Source organism: Acartia tonsa, chromosome 1 (genome assembly GCF_053477335.1).
Source record: "Acartia tonsa isolate MP-2025a chromosome 1, ASM5347733v1, whole genome shotgun sequence".
NCBI lineage: Eukaryota > Metazoa > Arthropoda > Copepoda > Calanoida > Acartiidae > Acartia > Acartia tonsa.
This window is the reverse complement of record NC_137260.1, coordinates 36,217,158-36,234,414: the sequence shown is the minus strand read 5'-3', so window position 1 is coordinate 36,234,414 and position 17,257 is coordinate 36,217,158. Positions and strand designations below refer to the sequence as shown.

At 33.1% G+C, this 17,257-nt stretch overlaps 2 protein-coding genes across 3 annotated transcripts in view; both read right to left on the bottom strand.

Moving 5' to 3' along the window:
- Positions 1 to 348: 348 nt before the first annotated feature.
- Positions 349 to 12,269, bottom strand: LOC145318043 (O-acyltransferase like protein-like). The gene is made up of 18 exons (XM_080159360.1): positions 12,164 to 12,269; positions 11,551 to 11,692; positions 10,979 to 11,074; positions 10,435 to 10,648; positions 9,812 to 9,893; positions 9,068 to 9,145; positions 7,697 to 8,017; positions 6,999 to 7,230; positions 6,353 to 6,414; positions 5,854 to 5,965; positions 5,098 to 5,201; positions 4,578 to 4,668; positions 3,938 to 4,040; positions 3,444 to 3,538; positions 2,996 to 3,117; positions 1,875 to 1,958; positions 1,539 to 1,620; positions 349 to 957 (listed from the first exon to the last, which is right to left on the bottom strand). Exons 1-18 carry the CDS (start codon positions 12,219 to 12,221, stop codon positions 807 to 809), a joined length of 2,229 nt encoding a protein of 742 aa, XP_080015486.1. The 5' UTR covers positions 12,222 to 12,269; the 3' UTR covers positions 349 to 806.
- Positions 12,270 to 13,390: 1,121 nt separating this feature from the next.
- Positions 13,391 to 17,257, bottom strand: part of LOC145318203 (transmembrane protein 62-like) — a 42,062-nt gene continuing 38,195 nt past the window's right edge. For both annotated transcript variants that reach the window (XM_080159546.1, XM_080159551.1), the window contains exons 22-25: positions 16,960 to 17,082; positions 16,337 to 16,382; positions 15,057 to 15,106; positions 13,391 to 14,194 (exon numbers count right to left, since the gene is read on the bottom strand). In XM_080159546.1, the coding sequence (XP_080015672.1) occupies positions 14,145 to 14,194; positions 15,057 to 15,106; positions 16,337 to 16,382; positions 16,960 to 17,082 (269 nt within the window). In that variant the 3' untranslated portion in view covers positions 13,391 to 14,144. The remainder of the gene's footprint in view (positions 14,195 to 15,056; positions 15,107 to 16,336; positions 16,383 to 16,959; positions 17,083 to 17,257) is intronic.

Below are 17,257 nucleotides of genomic sequence, written 5' to 3'. Positions count from 1 at the left end.
AGATAAAAAAATAAAATCATTATGATAATATTTGTTATTATATAAAAGGAGGAGTAAATAAATCAAAAGAAACATAATTTTTACTAACTTTACTTGAGCCTTTAAAAAAAATTACTTTAAAAAATATTTTTACTTTACAAAACCATTAAATATATCTTACAGCGCATTAGATAAACAGTTGTCAGCAGATAACAAAATGGAAAAATAATATGATTGATTTCAATTTTGTTGGCGTCACACTCACAGGTCCGAATGTTCAGGCCGACATATCCATCGATTTTACAAGCTAAACGTACAGACTTACAGACAATGGAATACAAAGAGTAAATATTGATAGAAAAATCTTGATTAATAATACATTCATTTATTTATTGAAACTAACAGTTTATCCATAACATTACAAAATACATAAATAACTAAGGCAATATACTTAACAGTAAAGCTTAAAATATCAGACAAACAAATATTGAGAATTCATAAGTAGCAAAAATAAAAAAAATTCTAAAGTGACCTATTACATTTGTAATTATACAAATGCTACGCTTTTAAATTAGTTCCCTATTGAATGGTCTATTTTTAAAAATTGTAAGCAATAAATAGGAAAAATTTATCAATTTGAAATCCAAATATCTTTATTCATTTTTTAAAGAGGACAATAACCTCCTGGTTTTAAATACATAGGACAACTCTAAACATTAAAATTTACTGACGTGCGGACATACAAAACAGACTAAGCCTAAATGTAAAGAAGCATCGCTATTAATAATTAATTTAAACTACATAAAGCTGTCGCCAACAACTTTGGTTCACTTTTTGACAGAAACATTTCTTTTTGAAGCAGATGGCATTCTTCCAATGCCCATCAGTCCAAACAAGATTTTTTCCGCATGTGCCAGAGGTACCTCGAAACACAGGTACAGCACCATGGCCAGGCCAATACACACGGCAAGATTACCTGTAACAATTGTCATGATAATTATTTTCAAATGCTTATCTTATAAAGAATCACCTGTCTTAGAAAATACTACATATTCTGAAGACGAAGAGAGCACCTCAAAAAATCAGCATGTTACGCCATAAAAACGAGGGATTATCCATCCCTTTTTTAGGGGTTTTCTTTCCCAATCCTCCTCTCCTCTCCTCTCCTCCTCTCCTCATCCCTCATTTTTATGACGTCATTGAGGGACTTTCTTCGGCTTCCATATTCTTTTTTCAAAACCTTGTTTTAGTTATTTTTTAATTAAGAGCAGTTAATTGCATTATTAATTGCAAATCATTATCAATCATAAAAATATATTTGTTTTTTTCACATTGACAAAGGTAAAAATGTACATATTTAATAATAATAAAAAGTCAAATGATATATCATTATGCTTATCTTATTATTACACAATATGTTTGCTAATCGTTAGAAGCTGCATAAAAAATCAAATGACGAAAGTCCCAAAAACTATTATAAGATTTTAGCTTATTTGTCTTTAATAGTATAGTTAAGGTTTAAACTCGATAGGACAACATGATTGATAATTATCATTCCTATAGCTGTATACATATAGAGTGTGTTTGTGTATATCTGTGATGTTGGATACTGACTGTTGAACCAGTATACCACAGTGTACTAAATTCATGAAAAATGGTATATTTTTATTTAAGTTTTAGAGGATTTTTACATTCAAAAAATAAATATTCGCTAATGTTTTTGGAGTGTTAAAAAATATTTACATTCATTTCATCTATAATTTGCAAAAAAATATTAATTACTTTGATAGGTCTCATGCAGATTAATTTAAGATTTTGTTATACTAAGCAGAAACATTTTGTCTGTATAAATGTTTTATTTCTTTTTGTACAAAATGAGATATCCCATTATCCCTGTATTAGATAGATACAGTAGCTGAGCTTAGCAAGGGGCTCCCAGAATCCCCAGGACAGGAAGGAGTTCACTACCCCACCTCGACCTTAACAAATAATTTAATTATCAAGGGGCAACCAAAATTAAGGTGTTCACTACCCCACCTCGACCTTAACAAAAAATTTAATTATCAAGTGGCACCCAAAATTATGGTGTTCACTACACCACCTCGACCTTAACAAAGTATTGAATTAACAAGAGGCACCCAGAATTAAGGAGTTCAGTTAACTGTACACCACCTTGACCTTAACAAATAATTTAATTATTAAGGGGCACTCAGAATTAAGGAGTTCACTACCCAAACCATGACCTTAACAAAGTGATTAATTATCAAGGGGCACTCAGAATTAAGTAGTTCACTACCCAAACCATGACCTTAACAAAGTATTTAATTAACAAGAGGCTCCCAGAATTAAGAAGTTCACTAAACCACCTTGACCTTAAAAAAGTATTTAATTATTTAATCAAGGGGCGCCCAGAATTAAGCAGTCCATTATATCGAGCCTTTTATTTCCACAAATACTGAATATTTATTTGAATTTTAATATGCAAACTGCACTGTTTATGAACATGATTGTCCTTTTTAAAAGCGAAGCTTTTCTATAATTAGGGTAGGTCCGTACGTCCGTCCGTACGTCCGTCCGTCCGTCCGTGATAGATAGCTTTTATTGGTTAATTTAGGCATGTTAGAATTGTCCTATCGATTTCAAACTTTGCATGATGATTCCTGTAGTAGTTATGTACGATTTAGAAAGCGTAGCAACTCTATAATCATTACCAGAATGTCCGTACGTCCATTTTAAACATGTTGATTTTTCTACTTTTTTAACAACTAATTTTTTTGTGATCTAATTATCCGTTTGATCTGATTTTTGGTATATTGATTCCTGGGACAACAAAGAACAATAGTAGAAGCGAAGCAACTCTATAATCGGGTCCTAAAAATGTAAGTATGTCCATAAATATTATCCTGTATCAAGCAGTTTTTCAACAAATTTACTTACAATTTTGCTTCGACTCTTTCGATACTTCGCTTTTATGGATGTTGTCATCCTTGTTTTTTCCAAAAATAAATACACATACCTTTAACACAAGTGAATATAACCCAGCAGATGGCGAATGACCAGGACAACTTGGATAATCCATTATAGAATGCTCTATCTGCTACAGGTGGCTCATATGGAGGCATGGTTATCTCAGGCTCTATCATTACAGAATCAATCATTTAATGATTGTAGTAAATATGGCATTTTAGAATATGTAAAATTAGTTTTTATCTATAATACAAAGTCTTTGTGTCCATCAGAATTTTTTGATCTCGGTAACTGCTGAACAGATCGCGATCTACCAAATAGATAATATAGATACTGGTCATGCGGTGGTTTAATTTTAACTTCTTCGGGGAAGAAACATCCTCCCCCTTGTCAAACAAATAGGGGGTTTTGAAGAACCCCCACGAGATCCTGGGGCAAAGCTACCATAAAAGCTTTTATAGGATAGGATAAATAGTATTAGATGAATGAATGTTCCTTTGATAATATTGTATTCATGAAGACCATAGACAACGGAGCTGGCACAGACAGCACTTACCAGCCACATAAACACGTTGAAAATTATACTAAAATTCGTCGAATTCACAGTTAGGAATTAAAAAACAACCGCGCGCAAAAAAACCTCCTGGTATGATCCCTCGAACCTATGAGTAGAAAATACCCCCCCCCCCCTCCCCTTCCAATTTAGCTTCTACGGATAACTGCATGTTTGTTTGTATGCCCGTCAAATTAACAAAAATTAGATTTAAACATCAATTTAAAACCTTAACCTAAGTTATGATAGAAAAATAGGTTAGGATCACACGGGTAAAGAGTCCTGCAAGGTTAAACAGGCTGAGAAAACCCTAAAGGGATACCAAGATCTAAATTCACATAATATTCTAAAAGTTTTATAGTTGTGAGGGGGGGGATGGGGGCGCTGGGGGGTAATTTTAGTTCTTTCAAACCAAAACTGCGAAGCATCCCTAAAATTGACTGTTTTCTTGTTTCTCATATGATGTAGAACAAATCCAAGAAGTAGACCAATGAGATATGGCTGGAACCTATCCCAGGGTTTTATATAGAAGTTGTCCTGTAGTAAGATTACATATTACGCCAGTGAATTACCCTTAGCAAACCCTGTGCACGCCACTGTTTGTAACTTTTGATAAAAGTGACCGTTGCTGCTATACATAGTATCGAGATTATGTTATAATTACAAATTATTATATGTAGTCTTTTGTTCATATGTTAACAGCAGAAAGGTTTGACAAGAATATGTAGAATCCATCATTCCTCATTAAGTTCGATCTGTTGTAATTATATCAACATAAGAAAATATTAAGTACCATTATCCTATTATATAAAGTCAGGGCTTTCTATAACTGCTGAACCGATTAAGTTCTCCATTTTAGGGATCATCATCTTTAATAATCTTTGTCATAAGGTCTACGTAGAAATAAGATCAATGAAGGAGAATGTTATAAAATTTCAAATGCAACTATCAACATCAGCAAATTTAAATTAAGATATCAACATATTTTGACAAGGGCATGTGGCACTTTACCTACCTTCCTTACTTTTAGAAATAACAATTAATTGGTTAACTGGCAATATAGGTAAATCTTTCCTGTTTTCCATGGAAGAATTGTTCATCATCTGTCCAGGTTAATGCAAAAGGAATGGCTGTAGCAGCCACCAGCAGAAGATTGCATAATACAACTCCTTTGGTCAGGTGTAGCTAGGAATATTTACACAAAAAAAAACATCCCCGAACATTTATTAAACCTTAAATTTTTGCTAAGCTCCTATAATGATACATTCAAGACCTACAGGTTGTTAATGAATAATGCAATGAGGCCAAATCCTATAAATTTCTTAGGCTAGCTTAGGAGTTTCTATATCCTAAATTTTCCTTTATTTATATATTTATGCTGACCTAACTCCTAGAATACCCTAGGACATTTTATAGGATTTGGCCTATTATTTAGTCTTACCTCATTATACTGCAGAAAATGTGCAATAAAAGATTTAAAGCTATAATTGTGAATATTTACCGTAACCACACGGTTTTGCTGCTTTGCAAATACTAGCCTAGTTATCTCAGAAATCCCCAGTAATCCATGGCTTATAATAAATATCCTTAGTTGCTGCCTATATAGGGTGACTTCCAGAGCATGTAGAGGATGAATGGAGTAATGATAAAGAACTGCATATCATTGGCCAAATACCAGGTCCATCCCATGCAGTTGTACGCCCTAGAAAAATAGTATAAAGGGAAATTATATAGTGGAGCTATTCTACAAGTCTACCTGTCTGTCCAGTTATAATGCTATTCTTGTTCTTCCAAACTAGTATATCCAAACTTTTCAACCAATAATTTTAATCTTAAGAAGAGTCTTTTTCATTGTCATTATGGGGGATGTATATTAATTTATCGTCCATTATTTTATCTTGTAAGATCCATTGACTATTACAGAACAGTTCCAAGGACAAGGGTTATGAAAAAAAGTAAATTTATGAAGCATCAATCTGATAAAAGCGTCTACTAAAAAAAGGGTACAAATTAAACACTTTTGGCCAAAGTATCCCAATTGACCTTATTTTCGCTTTAATATGACGTCAATCAAAATAGTTTGGCCAAACTTTTCTCCCCTTTTGTTCGGAGACAGTTTCATCAGCTTCAAATTTTTGTCTGTACATTATCATACAATCAAATTAACTACTCATGCAATATTTGTAAGAAACTGTTATTTGACTAGTCAAAAATTTGGCAAAATAGCTTTCGTTCATAATAACCATCACTTTTCCCCGCAAGGCATGAGCGCCCACCAGATAGTATCAACTAACATCTCTTTTATAAGATATACAGATTTAGAGACACTACCTGTGGCACCAGCCCCGACTAACCTGGCATCCTCATGTATATTTGATACAAAATTGTTGATGTAAAGAAGGTTGTACCACCATCCCCTTTCACATTGGTCAGCCTGATTCAACAGCAGATGTGCATTTGGACCTGGAGCATTTGTGTAAATGGATTTTTTTTTACTTTCACAAGGGCTTCTAGGAGATTGTATTTATAAAAATTGATTGACAGTATAATTTACAGACCAATGTACCCTGCCCCACGGAGTACAACCAAGTAAAAAAAAAAAAAATTTCATAGTATATTAGGATTCTAGCTGCAATTTACAGTTCAATCAGGAGCTAGTTTTGATCACAGAACAACCCATCTTTTTTTTCAAATATTGGAGTTTTCCGGGGGGGGGGGGGAGCTTGGGTCTTTTATGTCCATATGCAATAAAACCAACAATAATGAATAAGTATTGAAAAAAATGAAAGCCTAATTCATTACAGTGTAAACTTTTATAATTGAGAATTTTGATAAAATACATTTATTTTCCTGTTGCTAAGGCTTTCAGGAAGGTTGCATGAAATCCAATCACAATAGCATAGATGGCACTCAACCTAATATTAACAAGGTATTATGAAATCCAATCACAATAGCATTAATAGCACTCAATCTAATACTAACAAATAGTGAGTAAGTTTCAGTTTAATTTTGTTTCAAACTTTGCAAAAAAAATCGTTATAATCATACATTTGATTTAAAAACAATGGGCTAAATCCTGTAACATTTTTTAGGCTAGACTAGGAGTTTCCTAATTTCATCATTTTCCTTTTTATCTATGCAAGGAAATTTATTTATAGTCTAGCCTTAAGGACTTTCAAGAGTAGGAGAGGGGGTAAGGAGTGTTTTCCCCTACCCCCTTAAACAAATTTTGAGTGCCGTAGACTTCACGCGCCATTTAACCCCCTCCTAAGTTGAACTACCCCCTGAATTCACACACACACACCTCCGCTCTCCAAATGAAAAGCTTGGAGTCCTTGGGTAGCCTTGAAATTTTTAGAGGATGATAATAAAAGCTTTCAAAAATGTTAGAGGCAAATTTTATTGTATTCTAATCCTGATAAACCTAATTAGAGTCTGGGTTAGGATCCCCAAAGGGCTAGAGCTCGCAGCAAAGTGTGAAAAAAAAGTGGTGCCTCACCTAATGTATCTATGAAGGTAGAAAACAAACCAAAACATAATCCAATGTTGAACAGGCTTATCCTTGATTTTATCCATTTCTCTGAGGGTGTGAAAGGCGATTAATAGCGCCCCCATCAGGAAAAAAGTATCCACAGAAAACATGCCATTCCAGAATGGGGTCATGAACAGTTTGTCCAGCGGCCCGTTGTCTTCACGGTAAACGCCGAAGTTTTTGATCATGTAGCCGTTTCCTATAGTTGGGTTCCAGGGATAAGTAACAAAATTAAAAGAGGTGCTTTGAAAACAAAAGTTTCGGTATTGGGTTAGAATCACCAATGCAATATTATATACATATAACTTTAATTTAGCATCTTCGGCCGTTATGTGAGGCTTATAGCACAATTTAATAAGCAGAATAATGATTTAGAAGTCTAATCAAAATTGAATTTAAATAGTTGTAAAATAGAGGATGATGTTTAAGGACATCTTTACATTTTTAGGACTTGATTATACAAATGCTTCGCTTATGGCATTTTTCCAAAAAGTCAGACATATACAAAACTGGTATTAATTTCATGATGTTTATTTTGATATTTGTGGAAAATTGTTTGTAATACGATGCATGATTTTTCGATATTGATGAAAAGTAAATATTTTCCGAATAGACCTAAAATATAACTTTTTCAACAAACTTGCTAATTATCCGCCAGGGCCTGCCTATAAGTAAACCAGTGCCGCACATCTCAAACAGAGTATGTCCAATCACAACCCAAGATATGGAAATGGCTCTGATACCATTCAGACAACTCATCAGGTTGGGATTTGATGTGTCAGCAGCATGTGTTGCAAATAACTTGGATGTGTTTGTGTACAAGGAAAATCCTTGGGTTAGAGCAAGCATGCGCTGCCGGACAATTCGAATTTCTAGCACATTTTCGACGACATCAATGACTGTTGAACCAAGGACAATGACAGCGATGACTGAGGCTATTATGATCATGAATACGTCGCCCCATGTGACACCCTCAGGCTCCTCACCTCAAATATAAAGTTTTGAGGGTATAGTCCCTTTCGTGGCAACGCACCTTAAGGGGCGATTCTTCGTATTTTTTACAGTAGCTTTTCTCCAATTTTCTAGCCTCTGCGGAGGGCTCTAACCCTGCGAGGCCAATTGCATAACCCTGTGGAGCAATCAGTTTTAATCTTATAATTTGTACATTCTATATCCGCGGAAAGCTGTTTATAATACAATGCGAGAAAAAACTCATCTAACTTGCAATGTTAATCTTTTTAAAATTGAAAAAATGCAATAATTATATTTTTTATCAATTTATAATTGTTTGTTTTGTTAAGAATAGCACAATGCAAATCAAATAAAAATATTTTGAGTAAACTACTAAAGTAAACATACTTAAGTTATTTATCCGGTTAGGTCAAGAAAGAATTAATCCCGCAGTGGCTAGAAATATGTTTTAAAACGAAAACAACATTTTTTGGTAACATGATAGAGTTTATCAAAAACACCAAAATCATTTGTGGAAAAGATTGGAAAGGTTTGAACATAGAAAGTTTTTTTTAAGTATTGGGATACTTTTATTTCTTTCAGCCCTGTAATTTGATTGGCCGTTTACATCAATTTATCATTCATTGTTTCATCCATTAAGATACCTAAGAGCATCTGTGCGATGAAACATATAACTGGAAGTTTACGTATAATCATTGTATTTGGTGATTCATACCATTGACCATATTCTCGGTATAAAATAGCTCAGATATCCAAAATATAATTATAGAGTAGCCTAAATATCCAAAATACTATTATAGAGTAGCCAAAATATCCAAAATATAATTATAGAGTAGCCCAAATATCCAAAATATAATTATAGAGTAGCCCAAATATCCAAAATATAATTATAGAGTAGCCTAAATATCCAAAATACTATTATAGAGTAGCCCAAATATCCAAAATATAATTATAGAGTAGCCCAAATATCCAAAATATAATTATAGAGTAGCCCAAATATCCAAAATATAATTATAGAGTAGCCCAAATATAAAAAATATAGAGAAGCTCAAATTTAAACTTACCTTTGAAATTCTTATTGAGAACTTTTGTTTTATGTGGAACTTCGAGTGTGGAGGCCAAATAGTCATCTGATATTTTCTAATTTAATAAATTGAAACATGGTTGGAAAGTAAGAAAGGATAAATAATATTTTTTTTTAAATATTTGAAAATCTATTTGTAAATAGTATAGTATCAGGAAATCAACCTAACCCGTACATTAGCGAGTCTGCTTGCTGTCGGGGAGGTGTCAGGTTCGAATTGTCCACACCAAGTCATACTAGAGATGTTAAAAACGGTACCTACTTATGCTATGTCTGGTACTTAAAACTTATAGTAAGAGTTGTGGGAATGCATTGTCCCATAAACATGCGCAACTCATTTAAAACAAAGACCAATGTCGTGCAATCAAAGGGTTAATTGTCTGTAGGATGTTAATAAAATTTTCCCTACCACCTCTCTCTGTCTCTCTTCAAATTTTTATTGTAATACGAGAGTCTACGCCCCACAGAGGCCTCTTGGGGCACTTGTCGATACTCCACTTTACGAAACATTTTGAAAAAGATAAATTTTTAAACATTTTGGTAGTGGATATTTTTTCTAGGGCCATTTATCTTGAGTCGGTGGAGGTATCCCCCTAAATTATAGTTGGCCCAGTGGTTAGCGAGATCTTTCGGTACAAGCAGAACGATATCCTTTTATTTGATATTAAGATGACTTTGGCTGGACAGAAGTCCTTTCAAAAACCATGCATTCACTTTTATTCCTGGATATCTTGATTTGAGCAAGAGCAAGGAAAACATTTTCCTATCCTTGCAAAGCCCAGGCCAGATGGACAATATGCATACCTGGCATACATAGCTACTTAAAGTACAGATCAACGCAGGGGTTAGATGGAAAAAAAATCTACAATAATCACTTCATGCAGGAATCTAAAGGGATAAGACCATCGCCGATAAATGATTTACATCTCCAATGATGAGACACAAAGTTACCTCTTCTGTAGATTACAATTAGTGGTTGAAACGTTTAAACACTCAACTTAATTAACCAACCAATCAAAATTTACCTAATTCCCTTGTTAAGACAACGAATAAGAAAACGTTTTTATAAAACTTTTGGGACTAAAGCCCAAAAAAACAGCCCTTTCCCCCTCTCTCTCTCTGACTTCATGGGTCGTCTTGTTGCAATTGTCCTATTGATTTCAAACCTTGCATGATAATTCCTGTAACATAGAGGTATAAATTTGAAAGCAAAATAACTCCCTTCTAAACAAAAGAATTAGCCAGGGACTCCGGGGCTAACAAAACTGGTTTTAATATCTGCGGAAAGCTGTCTATAATTTGATACGATAAATAACTAATACAGTTTTATTTGAAGTATCTATTCCTAATATCCGTAGAGACGAGTGTGAGCATCCAGTGTCCTGTTTTAACAGCTCCGGGGATATCAGAAACATCCAGGCATTCCTCCAGGTTTCCAGGATAATGGACAATGTTTCCTGTCAACAGACCGGATCCAGGAAAAAGATCGATTGAGTCCAGCATTTGAAGTGCCCATTGTTTTTGAAGTAGATAACCATGGTTGACGGTCACTATGTCCTGTAGCAATGTCAAGACTCGGTTTTTAAGGGATTTCTCTAGGGGCGTGCACACGAATTTGGCAAAAGCGGTGAATCTTATCATGAACTAGAAAAACATTTAAATTGTTGTTTTTTGTTTGCTCATTTCTCATTTATTTCCTACGAGGACCACCAACAAACTTCGGAAGTAGCACGTAGGGATGGGGCCTTGCAGATATCGCGAGCCCTGCAGGGGCTGTAAATATTTCATTTATATAAAGGAGAAATTAGATATGAGGTGGGGCGATGGCCTAAAAGTTTGAGTGAAAGCGCCTATTATAGGAAAACTAAGTCGTGAATCTTGACATCCCTGTTTACATTGCGCACTTACATCATTGAGAATATTTGCGCTTGTGTTCAGAAATGTGAATAAGAGGTAACCCAGCATTAGCTTGGGATCTGTTGAACATCTAAAACAAGGAGGATTGCAAACAATGGGATTAATTGACAATGAAATAGAATATAATATGATTCTAAAACTTTGGGATTCGGAATTTTTGTAAAAATAATGATATCACGAGTAACACGATTATCGTCTTTTTTTTCTTTTATATGCCATTTAAATTCATGAATTTACCCAAATATTTGATTTCAGTCCAGATATTGATTATATGATCTTAACTTACTTTTGGTGTTTCTACGTGTTGCTGCTGCTGAACAATAATAAGAACCCCCCCCCCCCCTCCCCCAAAAAAGCACTATTGATAACTGTGAGATTTACTCCTACCCCTCATTGGGGGAAGGTAATGTTACATTTATTCCAGAGTTGTCTATTTTAAGATTGCATCTTAAGAATAATTTTAATAAAAAATTTGTATCCTTAAATTACAAAAGCTGATCTTAACTTTTATGAATGATGTCATCCTAACAAACAATAAATACTTACGGTGCTGCCTTCGTCTGTCCAAGAAAAGTTTGATTGTGTTCCCCTAAAAGTTTAGCCAAATGGCTGTACTGAATTATCTGATCAAAATGGATATCACTAACACCAAAATCTTCATCATTGTGAATATATTCAGCTTGACCTATTTTAATATCTTTATGTTCATTATGTAGTGAAGGTTGCCATTTTCTCAGGGCGAGAGAAGCAAAAAGATGATAAATTGTTATTTTAAGCTATTTGTTGCCTATATACTAAGTCAATTATGCCCTTAACCGAAATTGTGGCAAAACTCGTAGCGCATTAGCTCTTCGTCGGGAAGGTCATAGGATCTTGTCTCGGTCCAACACTACGTCATAGCTTAAGACGTTAAAAATATTTCCTACTGCTGTTAAATCAGGTGTACGACATTAATAGTTAAAGGAGGAGGAATGCATTGGCCCAAAACAGGTGCAATTCATTATTATGCACAATTAAAACTTTCAGACAAATGTCATGATATCAAAGGGTTGGTTGACCGTAGGACGTTTGGCCGAGTAATCTAATCATCCACTTCAGTAGCAAGATTAGGTTCAACCTTACATGCGATAAAATTTTTTTTTTAAAATAAAGATTCCTAGCGCAAAAAAAGAACATAGCAATAAAATCACAACTTTAATTTGAAGCCAAAACTTCATTATTTATTGTTTAAAGATAAACTGTTAAATTAACTTAGCATAAAAGGATGATATAATTTTATTTCTTCCTGAAAAAAATCTTATCTTTGTTCAAAAGATAGATAGGTAAAGAAGAACTCGCATATTTTTAAGATGTTTTCACAAACTCCAAAATCAAATTAATTATTATGAAAATTGTGGGGAAATAATATTTATCTTCCATTACAGCTCCCTGACATTAATTGACAAGGCATATTATGGCAGGTGTCCTAAAACAGGACAATTTTAATGGAAATATAATACGTGGATATATTGACAGGTGAAAATTTGTCGTAAATTTAGGTTGCTAATATGGACCTCATTTATTGGTCAGTTCGTGGATCTATTAGGAGGTAAGGGGATGAGGCAAAAGGGGTTTATCGTTATTTCAGCCAGCTGGGAGTATGAATACATGAAAATCTGGTGCAACATTCAAGTAGTTAGATATATAATTATGTTTCAAATTTTTTATCCACTATTTTCTTAAGAAATAAAAAAATAAATAAAATTGACCGTTTGTCGTTTGCAAATAAGCTTCATATGCAAAAACTCACCTAACAATTTTACCTAGTCATTTCAATAAACTATATAATAAATTAAAGATAAAGAGGGTATCTTTAAGGCAAATATTTTGACAAATGAATTTCAATTATCTCTTTAACTACGACAATTTTCAATAGCGTCACTGCAAAAAATGCTTTCTTAACTTTAACTAAGTTAGGAGCGCATGTACCCTATAAATAAAGTTGTACGCTGGGAAAGAGGGACATTAGACTGTAAATTACACTAACACTGGGACTCAAAGTTTTATTACCTTGTTATCTTATTTGTTGTCTCAAAAACTTTGGGTGCTTTCATTGAAAAATGATTAGTTGGTTCCAGACTAACTGTATCCAAACTTTTCTAAATTGTATCTATAGAAAGGGTAATTTTGTTTACCATCATTGGAAACTTATTCATAGTATTTATGTAACGTTGGCTCATTATTCAGATAAATTAAAGTGTCAAATTTCCTTTACTGTGAATGTAAAAGATTCTAGACAAAGAGTTCAAGATCAAAAGTTGGCCAATTGCTGATTTTTTTCCTTGTTTTATATTAAAAGTTGGACTTAACACTAAAAGGTCAATAATTAACAAACGAACAAGGAAACTATTATACAATTATTTTATTAAGTTTTAAACATATTATATATATAATGTATATCTATCACAAATAATACTGATAATTATAACAAAGTTACTCTAATATTCTAAATAAAATCTATAAAATTATACTACAATACAAGGGAAGGAATATTGCACCTAAATATCTATTATGACGCTGTTTTGCGCTTAGAAAATTTATTACTAGCAAGACAAAATGTATTTTTTTTGTAGCTTCTATAAATATTGTTTTTTAATCAAAATATGATATTTTATTAAATGCAAGGAAAATGTAAATTTTTTTTTTAAAGTAGAAAATGTATAAAAATAATATTTTTTTCTTCAAATTTTCATATAATACATTTAAACACAACAATATTGGATTTTGAAGCAACAATAATGGTAAAATATCATATTCAACAGACATAAGGATATACAAATGACATAAGGACATAAGCCGTAGTCTACTAGATTCATTAGGAATGACTATAGGGTTTAAAACTAAAAGAACCATTCATCTAGCCTTAATGTAGCCAAAGTTAGATCATACTTAGACTGACGTATGGACATACGAATGCAAGAATGCGGACACCGTAATAGAGGAAATGAGAGAGAGGCGAGAAAGATAATGATAAGAGGAAAGGAAACAGAAAAAAAGGAGAAAAAGAGAGAGGGAAAAAAAGAGTAAATGAGAGAGGAAGAAAGAGATAAGGTAAAAAGATATAGAGAAAATTAGAAATAGCAGATACTCTATAGATAGTTTCAATCCTCTTCGTCATCTGTTTTCTTGGCATGATCATCAACTATAACATCTGAAACAATATTATATTTGTTTTAATAATAGCAATAATGTGTTGTAATCTAGCCTGTCTACTGCTAAATAATTACAAAACGGGTAAATAATTATTTACTAAGTATATTTGCGATTACTTTTATTTAATGAAATCTTCCAATTTTTAACATTTACAAAACAGCCTGCTTTATTGCATCAAGATCCATGACAGATCTATATAGGAAATAAACGTCTATAAATGAGCTCGAGTCTTCCAATGGTAAAGTGTTTAAAACTCATAGTGCTCCAATAATCCTCATTAAACTCTCATTGACCAAAGCGATAATATCTTTATCCTATTTGTTTATGGAATGAATTAAGTTTTTCACTTCATGTAGATATTTGAATTTCATTAAAGTATTTAATCCTTTTTTCATAAACAAAAAATGTACATTCATAATAGAGTAAGTCTAAGAACTGTATTTTAAAAGAATTCGATTGTAACGACACTTCCTTTGTGTTAAAATATTAAAACTAAAATTTTAATCATATTAACCCTTTGGTGATAGTAATGTGAAAAAAAATATAATTCAAAAAATCTTTTTAAAATCATTTAAATTAATAAATATTGACTTCTTTCTTTTAGATAGTAATGGCGGGGGAGGAAAATTGATTTATTGAGAAATAATTAAATAGATATGTTCTTATAGAAAACTAGCCAATAGCGATATAGTTATATTGAGCCAACTCTAGTTATTAATATCAGTAATTCTTTTATGCATTAATGATAATTAATATGATGACTTCATATGCTTTTTATGCTCTAACATAATAAAAATTTCATAATTTTCATTGCTAATTCTTATATATTTTTTCTAAATAATGTAAAATATAAAGCTTACTTGTATAAACAGACGATTTGCTAACTCTGAAACTCCAAAAGAGTGCAGCACTAAAACATTTGTAAAGTGCACTTGAATAATATTAAATAATTATTAAATAGCTAAGCTTTTCTACAATTAGAGTCGGTCTATAAGTCCGCACGTCTAATATTTACTGCATGATTTCTAAAACCAATTTATGAAACATAGCAACTCCATAAACTTAACCCGCGACCGTGGCTCAACACGTAGCGCATCCGCTCGTCGTCGGGAAGGTGATAGGTTCGAATCTCGGCCCCGACACCTCGTCATAACTAAAGACGTTAAAAATAGTTCCCACTGCTACTATGTCAGATGCGCGACGTAAATAGTTAGAGTGGGGGGAATGCCTTGGCCCAAAACAGGCGCAACTAGCTACCATGCACAGTTGGGACTTCTCAGACAAAGGTCGTGCATCTCAGAGAGTTGGTTGTCTGATGGGTGAATGGACGCTTTACACCGCAATCATAAGTATTGTATGTATGTTTCAAGGTGCGTGGAGAGAGGTCTAGTTACCTAGTACCCGAAGCGACACCTAGCCCCCAAGAGTCTTAACTCTTTAACTCCATAAACTTTTAATTTTCAAAACAATTTTTGTGACGCAAATCTTTAAATTGTGATTTCTTGGACTATTAGGCATCATATAAAAAGCAAAGTATCTCTATAGTGAAGTGTATAACGGATCTACTGCAGTTCACGGTAAAATATTGCTGGTAACGCAATTTTCCAAAAATCTTTGAATTTTTAAAGGCTGCTAGCTGCCAAACGGCTGAACGTACAGATCATACCCGCACACCATTCTAAGCGGCATAAAAGGCCTACAAATAATCTGGAATAGCCAAGATCCAATGATGCACAGGGAAAGCTTAACTGAAGAAAAAACGCGTAAAATAGGTCTTTTTCGCGCATTTCTATGCACTGCTAGATAATTATGCATTATTGATTTATGGCTATTCCAGATTATTTGTAGCCTTCTTAGGCCGCTTAAAACAGTGTGCGGGCATGATATGTACGTTACCAGCAATATTTTACCGTCAACTGCAGTAGATCCTGTAAAACATTTAAAATTTAAAGATTTCATTTTCGAGATGATATATCATTCCTTTCATACCTATCAAAAAGTGCAGCAACTTAATGTTTTTCAATATCCAATTGTCCATATATTCAGCTTTGTTGTTAAGAATAGTACTATCATTGTTATATTTCAAAGTTCAGAAACAATAGTATAACCATGATATCAAATCAAATAAAAGATTACTTACCAATATAAAAGAAGACCCCAAGTAGTTATTACTCCAAATATGAAACCTATAAAAATATTATTATTTAATTAAATTTCTATCTCCAGCTTTTTGTTGCTTATTAAAAATAAAATCTAAAACATGTAATCCCGGAATTGATTGATTTACAAAAATAAATCATATCATTGAAATCAGAATAGGGCAAAAATACAAAAAGATTAAGGAAAGGTAAAGAAAAGGCAAAAACTGGAATGACTAGGAAGGAATGACAGTAAAAGGAACATGTAAAGGCAGACAATGAATTTTTTTGTTAAAATGATGAAGAGATAGAAAAGAAGCATGTATAAAAGTAACATATTGTACAATTGGAACCTCCAAAGAGCTTTGATAATGATCATAATTTTAGTTTATTAATCTGGGCTTATTAAGCAGGGCTCGGCAGCCTGCTGTAAGCCCTAGGGAAATCCACTTTTTAAAATTTTTAAAAGCAGCTGGAAGTCTAAAGCTAACCCAAATATGGAAATCACTCTTTTTTAATTTACAGCATCCAAACGGGTTTGAATGTGAAGTTTAGTTAAGTCTAACGCACGGCTGTCGATCCCAGATAATAAGACAGTTGAGATCAAATAATATGTAAATAATACCTAGAACTCCAAATTGAAGCCAGAAAATAATTGATTCAAATAAGAAAACATAACCAGCGGCCAAGAACAGGACAGCCATTATCACATGGGTCAACATACTATTGCACTGAGCTCTTCTTTGACCTGAAAAGAAGTTTCAGATATTTTTACGGACACCATCAGTCACTTACAACGCCTGGAAATTTTTCAATGCGTTGTTTGTCAAAGCTGGAAATAACCCTTTAAAATGAAGTAGGAAGATTGTTATATCGGAAGCTAAAGATCTTAGACTGGGTTTTACTTTTCGCGGAAGCTTTAT